At 37.5% G+C, this 9257-nt stretch overlaps 1 protein-coding gene across 1 annotated transcript; it reads left to right on the top strand.

Moving 5' to 3' along the window:
- Nucleotides 1-8751: 8751 nt before the first annotated feature.
- On the top strand, nt 8752-9042 carry LOC138439168 (keratin-associated protein 21-1-like). The gene has a single exon (XM_069587571.1). It carries the CDS (start codon nt 8752-8754, stop codon nt 9040-9042), a length of 291 nt encoding a protein of 96 aa, XP_069443672.1.
- Nucleotides 9043-9257: the final 215 nt, after the last annotated feature.

The following is a 9257-nucleotide window of genomic DNA, read 5'->3' as shown; positions in this document are numbered from 1 at the left end:
AACATCACCATCTTAGCCTAGTCTGCTTCTGAAATGAAGAATCTAAAGATAATACTGCTTTGAGGATCAGTAACCCAGGATTTCTACTTGCAAGAAATTACATGCCTGACAGAGGCTTTGATCTCCAACTACCCCCGTTTAGAATGACGTCCTGAAGTCTGAGGTTCTATGGTGATAACATCTGACTCTTCCAAATGTTAGCCTTTACTCCCTTAATCTCTGAATCTCTTATGACTGTGTTAATGATCCTAACATTCTATAGCATGGAAAACCCCTTATTCTCAATAAAAATCACTCATTCCTTCTAACAAATCTCCGTGAATTAGTCTTTTTTGAGGTGCTATGGACTCTTTGGAGACTGGGCTAACAGGGTGCTTGAACCTTGAGTTCTTTGATATAATACAAGCATTTCTTCTTGTATTTGCACCACAAATAATACCTTATCCAACTATTTCTTGTATCTCACATGCGCAGGCACTCACATACCCAAGCACAAATCTCACAGTATTCCAGAACCGTGCTGAACCGTGAAAATCTCACTGTGTCAAGAATGGAGCTGGAGGAGCAAGTGGAGGAGGAATGACACACAGTCAGGTGGTCATGACAAAGTTCAGGTACAGGAAAGACAATCTGATTTCCTGAAGGAGTAATGGAATAGAAGAGATACTTCCCAGAAGTAATGAGAAATTGGAAGCAGAGTTGGGTGTTAGGCACTTGAGAATAAAGAACTAAGGAATGGCTAAGTTAGAATAAAAATATTCTATGATATTTTCTTTTGATGGAATTGAAAATGGATTTTTAAAATTTATTTTTAATTGAAGGATAATTACTTTGTAATTCTGTGTTGATTTCCACCATACAACAATGCAAATTAGTCATCTTTGGAAGGAATGATGCTAATGCTGAAACTCCAGTACTTTGGCCACTTCATGTGAAGAGTTTACTCATTGGAAAAGACTCTGATGCTGGGAGGGATTGGGGGAAGGAGGAAAAGGGGATGACAGAGGATGGGATGGCTGCATGGCATCGACTCAATGGATGTGAGTTTGAGTGAACTCCAGGAGTTGGTGATGGACAGGGAGGCCTGGCATGCTGCAATTCATGGGGTTGCAAAGAGTTGAACATAACTGAGTGACTGAACTGAACTGATATGCATATCCCCTCCCTCTTCAGCCCCCCTCTCACCCACGCCTATCCCATCTGTCTAGGTAATGACAGAGTTCCAGCTGGGCTCCCTATGTTAATAGCAGCCTCCCATTAGCTATCTATTTTACATATGATAATGCATATAAGTAAATGCTACTTTCTCAGTTAGTCCATCCTCTCCTTCCCCCACTGTCCACAAGTCCATTGTCTATGTCTGTGTCACCACTCCTTCCCTGAAAAATAGACTCATCAGTACCATACTCTAGATTCTACATATATGCATTAATATATAATGTCTGGTTTTCTTTTTTGGACTTACTTTACTCTGTGTAACAAACAGGTTCATCCACTTCACTACAAATTACTTAAGTCCATTTCTTTTATGGCTGAGGAATATTCCATTGTACAGATGCACCATAAATTCTTTATCCATTCATCTGTGAACGGACATTTAGGTTGCTTCCATGTCCCGTCTATTATAAATAGTGCTGCAATGAACACTGGAGTACATGTGCATTTTTGAATTGTGATTTTCTCAGGGTATAAGTCCAGTACTGGAATTGTTGGGTCATTTGGTAGTTTTATTCCCTGTTTTAAAAGGAATCTTAATATTGTTCTCCATGCGAAATGCTGGGTTGGATGAAGCACAAACTGGAATCAAGATTGCTGGGAGAAATATCAATAACCTCAGATATGCAGATGACACCACCTTTATGGAAGAAAGTGAAGAACTAAAGAGCTTCCTAGTGAAAGTGACAGAGAAGGCAATGGCACCCCACTCCAGTACTCTTGCCTGGAAATCCCATGGATGGAGGAGCCTGGTGGGCTGCAGTCTATGGTGTCACTAAGAGTCAGACATGACTGGCATCACTTACACTTTTCACTTTCATGCACTGGAGAAGGAAATGGCAACCCACTCCAATGTTCTTGCCTTGAGAATCCCAGGGGCGGGGGAGCCTGGTGGGCTGCCGCCTATGGGGTCGCACAGGGTCGGACACAACTAAAGTGACTTAGCAGCAGCAGCAGCAGTGAAAGTGAAAGAGGAGAGTAAAAAATTTGGCTTAAAACTCAACATTCAGAAAATGAAGATCATGTCATCTGGTCCCATCACTTCATGGCAAATAGATGGAGAAACAATGGAAACAGCTAGAGACTTTATTTTGGGGGCACCAAAATTACTGCAGATGGTGACTGCAGGCATGAAATTAAAAGACACTTGCTCCTTGGAAGAAAAGCTATGACCAACCCAAACATCATTACTTTGCCAACAAAGGTCTGTCTAGTCAAAGCTATGGTTTTTCCAGTAGTCATGTATGGATGTGAGAGTTGGACTGTGAAGAAAGCTGAGCGCCAAAGAATTGATGCTTTTGAAGTGTGGTGTTGGAGAAGACTCTTGAGAGTCCCTTGGACTGCAAGGATATCAGACCAGTCCGTCCTAAAGGAGATCAATCCTAAATATTCATTGGAAGGACTGATACTGAAGCTGGCCACCTAATGCAAAATACTGACTCATTTGAAAAGAGCCTGATGCTGGGAAAGATTGAAGGCAGGAAGAGGAGGAGACAACAGAGGCTGAGAAGATTGGATGGCATCACTGACTCAGTGGACATGAGTTTGAGCAAACTCTGGGAGTTGGTGATGGACAGGGAAACCTGGTATGCTGCAGTCCATGGAGTCACAAAGAGTTGGACACAACTGAGTGACTGGACTGAACTGATAATGACAGTATTTAATATTTTGCATACATTGACCTTTAGGAGATTGTTTTCAGTCATTTAATTGGCAAATAGTTTTGTGTAGCTTTGAGAGGGTCTTATCTTAGTGAAGACAAAGTGGGAACATTATAGACAACTTTCCTGCTCTCACAGGTTCTACAATCTAGCATTTGAAGCAAAAAAAAAAATCAGGAAAAATATTAAGGTGATTTCAGACTGACAATTGAGGCAGGGGAATAAAACTGCTTAATAGAAAAAGAGTAAGGATTGAATTATTACAGAGACAGTTGAGGAGGCATTTTGAACTTGTGAAAAATGAGCTGATATCAATTGCAAAAGAGGAGTTAAAAGGACAGTAGCAAGTGTAAAAAAGGAAGAAAAATGTTCTAAATTTTAGAAGAATATGATTTATTAGACACATATGAGATAATTTATATATCCAGGAAGAGTATTTACATTTTAACTTTTAACATATCTTAAAATCCTGAAATGTTGTGACTCCAGTAAAGAACATTTGAGACACTCAGCTTTGGAAAAATTAGAAAATGATGACAATCTATCCAAATACCTTATACTGACACAGCAATGTTTGACTTAATCTATCCCTTTTTATTGGAGAAATATTGATTGAGTGCATATTATGTGCCAAGTACTCTTCTCAGAGCAGGATATTCAGTGATACAAAGAACAGATATTTTTGTTGTTGTTATGGATCAGTATCCAGAGGTTTGAATGGAAATGTGTTAGAAGTAACACAATAAATAGGAGATTTTTCAATAATCCTGGGGGATTGTGATGATAAAGTTTGTGCTGGCAACAGTACTGCAAAGTAAAGTATTTATGCTAGAGAATTTATAAAGTAGAATTGATAGTTTTGAATGTCAAGGAAGACAGAAAAGGAAAGAAAGGATAGAATAATAAAAATTGGAATGGAAATATATTTCTTTTATGCCTATTCTTAGGGATTAAACATAGTAGAGTCATTAGATTAGAGCAGTGATCAATATCAGAAAAAAAAATAGGTAGAATGATTTCTTAACTAAAATAAAACTGTCTAATAATTAATGTTCTCAGAAAATGAAATCAGCAGCTTGGTGAAAATTCCTGTTAAAGTTATTCCAGTCTATAAAATACTGGATTATGACTAATTTTTTGTTGTTAAAATGTGAGTGTCCAGCATAAAGAATCACCTTCCAGATTTTATACTCCATTCAATTTGTATTTCATAGTGTTCAACATAAAAAGTCACTAGAAGTTTGATAATAAATGATAGAAGAAAAAAATACAATACCACGGATATACAAAAAATCATAAGAGAATGCTGTGAATAGTTATAAACTAACAAATTGGATAACCTGGAAGAAACACAAATTTCTAGAAACACAGAGCATACCATGACTGAGTTAAGAAGAAACATAATTTGAACAGACTGATCACTAGAAGTGAAATTAAAGCAGCAATTCAAAAAATTTCCAGCAAACGGGAATTCTACCAAACATATAGAAAATAACTTATATTTATCCCTCTTAAGTTATTCTAACTAATTGAAGATGAGGGAACAGTCCCTAATTTATTCCAATACTAGACCACCATTACCTTGTTACCAAAACTAAAGACACAACAAAAAAGAAAAAAAAAAAAAAACTCAACAAAATGTTTGCAAAACAAATTTAAAAATACAAAGAAGTGTCATTCACTGTATCAAGTTGGATTTAATCCAGGGTCACAAAGACAGCTTAACATATGCAAAGCAATCAATGTGATACACCTATGTTAACAAAAAGAAAGACAAAAAATACATGGTCATTTCAATAAATAAGAAAAATAAAGTCAGCATCCATTCATGCTAAAAACTCTCATCAAAGTGGTTTGGGGGAAAATATCTGAATATAATAAAGACTGCTTCTAACAAATTCACAGCCAACATAATACTCATTGGTGAAAAGGTGAAATCTTTCCTGCTAAATTCAGGAATAGGACAAGGATGCTCACTCTCACCACTTCTATTTAAAGTAGAATTGGACATTCTAGCTGCAGCAGACAAGAAGAAATAAAATGTATTGGAAAGAAAGAGGTAACACTATCACTACTTGCAGATGACATACTTTGCATAGAGAACTCTAAAGTCTCCACTGAAAATCTATTAGAACTAATAAGTTAATTCAGTAGATTTTATGTTACAAGATTGGTATAGAGAAACCTGTTATGTTTTTATACACTAATTATGAAATATTAGGAAGAGAAAGTAAAAAAAAGATCCTATTTAATTGGTTCTACAAATGATACCTAGGAATCAACTTAAGGAAGCAAAAGATTTATATTCTGAAAACCATAAAACTTTGATAAAGAAAATTGAAAATTATATGCAAAAAAGGATAGCTATCCCATTCCCTTGTACTGGAAAAGTTAATATTATTAAAATGGCCATAATACCCAAAGAAATCTACAGATTTAATGCAATTTCTATCAAAGTACCCATGATATTTTTCACAGAGCTAGACCAAAACCATTCACAGAACTAGAACAATCTTAAAATAGTTCTAAAATTCATAGAAAAATAATATTAAAACTAGAACAACAAAAGACCACTAATTGGCAAAGCACTCTTGAAAAAAAATGATAACACTGGAGATATAACTTTCCCAAAGTGACTATATTGTAAAACTACAGTAATCAAAATAACACTATATTGGCATTAAAAAACACAGATCAATGGAGCAGAAGACAGAGTCCAGAAACAAACCTCCACACCAGAGATCAGTTAATTTATGACAGAAGACGCTAGTATATACAGTGGTAAAAAGACAATCTCTTGGACAAGTGATGCTGGGAAAACTGAACAGCCACATATAAATCAATGAGATTAGAACATTCCCTCACACTGTACAAAGAAGTAAACTCAAAATGGGTTAAAGACATAAATGTAAGACCTAAAAATTAAAAACTCTTAGAAGAAAACATGGGCAGAAACTTCTTTGACATAAATTGTATCACTTTTTTTTTTTTTGGATCTGTCTCCTAAGCCAAAAGCAATGAAAGCAAAAGTAAACACATGGGACATACTTACACTTAGAAGATTTTTGCATAGCAAAAGAAGCAGTCAATAAGGTAAAAAGGTACCCATTCTCTGCAGAATGGGAGAAAATATGCAAATGATGTGACTGACAAGGTGTTAATACTCAAATTATGTAAACAGCTCAAAATAGAAAAGTTGAAAGACCCAATCAAAAAATGGACAAAAGACCTGAATAGCTATTTTCCAAAGAAGACATACAGATGGCTAACAGGACAAGAAAAGATGTTCAATATTACCAATAATCAGAAAAACGCAGATCAAAACAATAATACAATATCAACTTACATCAGTCAGAGTAGCCATCACCAAAACAATCTATAAATATCAAAAGTTTTAGAGGATATGGGGAAAGAAACCACTTAAACACTCTTGGGGAATGTAAATTATTGGTGCAACCACTATGGAAATCAGTATGGAGGTTCCATAGAAACCTAAAAATAGAACAACCATATGATCCAATTCTACTCCTGGGTACATATTCAGAAAAAGTGAAAACACTAATTTGAAAAGATACATATGCTCCAATGTTCATAGCAGTACTGTTATAATATCTCACATAGGGAAGCAACTCAAAGGTCCCTCAAAATATGAATCAATTAAGAAGATATGGTGTACATATACACACAATGGAACATTCAGTTCAGTTCAGTTCAGTTGCTCAATCATGTCCGACTCTTTGCAACCCCATGAATCTCAGCATGCCAGGCCTCCCTGTCCATCACCATCTCCTGGAGTTCACTCAGACTCACGTCCATCGAGTCAATGATGCCATCCAGCCGTCTCATCCCCTGTCATCCCCTTCTCCTCCTGCCCCCAATCCCTCCCAGCCTCAGGGTCTTTTCCAATGAATCAGCTCTTCGCATGAGGTGGCCAGAGTATTGGAGTTTCAGCTTCAACATCAGTCCTTCCAATGAACACCCAGGACTGATCTCCTTTAGGATGGACTGGTTGGATCTCCTTGCAGTCCAAGGAACTCTCAAGAGTCTTCTCCAGCACCACAGTTCAAAAGCATCAATTCTTCGGCTCTCAGCCTTCATCACAGTCCAACTCTCACATCCATACATGACCACTGGAAAAACCATAGTCTTGACTATAGGTGGACCTTTGTTGGCAAAGTAATATCTCTGCTTTTCAATATACTATCTAGGTTGGTCATAACTTTCCTTCCAAGGAGTAAGCATCTTTTAATTTCATGGCTGCAATCACCATTACTCAGACATAAAAATGAGATACTACCATTTGCAGCAAAATGGATGGATCTAAACAGTGGCACCCCACTCCACTACTCTTGCCTGGAGAATCCCATGGGCGGAGGGGCCTGGTAGGCTGCAGTCCATGGGGTTGCTGAGAGTCGTACACGACTGAGCGACCACTTCACTTTCACATTTCACTTTTCATTTTCACTTTCACTTTTCACTTTCATGCCTTGGAGAAGGAAATGGCAACCCACTCCACTGTTCTTGTCGGGAGAATCCCAGGGACAGGGGAGCCTGGTGCGCTGCTGCCTGTGGGATCGCACAGAGTCAGACACTACTGAAGTAGGTTAGCAGAAAATAGTATGAGTCTTCCCTGGTGGCTCAGATGGTAAAGCATCTGCCCACAATGCAGGAGACCTGGGTTCGATCCCTGGGTTGGGAAGATCTCCTGGAGAAGGAAATGGCAAATGCTTAATGAAAGAAGTTCAGGCAGAGGAATAAGTCAGACAGAGGAAGACAAATACTGTATTACTTCACTTATATGAAAACACTAAAAATTGTAAAATGAAAGCACATGCAAGACAGAAGAGACCCAAAGATATAGAAAATAATCCTTTGGTTATGAAAGGAGAGAGAGAAGAGGAGGGACCAATTAGTGCCATTGGATTAGCAGATGCAAAATATTGCTTATAAGCAGATGAGCAATAAAGATATACTATATGGCATGGTGAATTCTTTATTATGTTGTAATAATATTTAATGGAATATAATCTTCAAAAACATTGAATGATTATGCTCTACACCCAAAACTAACACAATATTGTAAATCAACTATAGCTGAATAAAAAAGAAAACTTCCAAATTTGGAGCCTGCCAGATTCTGAAAATGGTGAATGAAAGTTAGATCTATACAAGATATGCAAAAAAAAAAAGTTCACAAACAAAAAAATTTTGACCACATCTTTGATGATGGAAAGGTCCGGTGTTCCTTTCGAGTGAGGAGAAAGGGTATGTTTGGATTTAGGCATCTACAGATAGAAAAACATAAATATGTAGCTGTAAACAAGATTTCTATTCTTAACACTATTGACAGTTTGGACAAGATGTTTTCTTGTTGGGGGCTTCTTTGTGAATGCAGAATCATCAGCATCTTTAGCTTCTATACATGAATTTGCAATGATTCAAGAAAGGAGGTAGGAATATTCTTTTCTTATGGCCAGAGGCAAATGATTTAAGAAAGAAGAGAGAGAAAAGGGGCAAAGTTTTTTTACGTTGCTTCTCACATTTTTAATATAAGATATATATTAAATGATAGGAAATTCTGAAAATGGGTATCTGTTTAGAGGCACATGATTCTACTGAAAAAATTCTCTGGCAGAGCAAATTAAAATGATGCTCTTTAAATATCTCCAAAATAACTAGCTACTTTAGGCAAATTATCGATTGTCAAAAGTGACCGGCACATCATGGTTGCTTCCATATTTGTTGTCTATGTCAGGGAATGGATGGTATGCTCTGCCAATTACTGACAGCATATAAAGGTCCATGGGAAGAAGAAGACACACACACTTCAGAACCATCGCCTTGCAGTCCACCTGAATCTGCTCCCCTTGACAACATGCGTTGTAACTACTACGGCAACTCCTATGGCTATGGCTGTGGAAACAGCTATGGCTGCGGATTGAGCCCTTATTATGGCTGTGCTTATGGAACCAGATGTGGCTGTGGATATGGGACTGGCTGTGGATATGGTTCAGGATATGGCTGTGGATTTAGCCCCTATCATGGCTGTGGATACAGCTCCCATTATGGCTGTGGTTATGGAACCAGATGTGGCTGTGGATATGGAACTGGCTACGACAGTTACAGGCCAGTCTGCTACAGGAGATGTTATTCTTCTTGCTGCTAGAATGTCACCACCTAAAACACCATTTATGTCTGAAACCACACATCTAAGATAATGCTGATTCAAAGATTGAAAAGTCGTGATTTCTATATGCAAGAAATCACATGCAAGACAGAGCTTTGACCTTCAACTACCCGTTTTTAGATTGGCATCTTTGAGTCCAGAAGCTCCATGGGGGTATCATCTGTCTTTTTTCCAAATGTTAACCTTTACTCCCT

Source organism: Ovis canadensis, chromosome 1, assembly GCF_042477335.2.
Source record: "Ovis canadensis isolate MfBH-ARS-UI-01 breed Bighorn chromosome 1, ARS-UI_OviCan_v2, whole genome shotgun sequence".
NCBI classification, from domain to species: Eukaryota; Metazoa; Chordata; class Mammalia; order Artiodactyla; family Bovidae; genus Ovis; species Ovis canadensis.
Note: the sequence above shows the minus strand (reverse complement) of the source record. Positions and strands in the feature narration are given on the sequence as shown.

Coding starts and splice junctions, on each gene's coding strand:
- LOC138439168 (XM_069587571.1), top strand. CDS start 8,752: ATGCGTTGTAACTACTACGGCAACTCCTATGGCTATGGCTGTGGAAAC.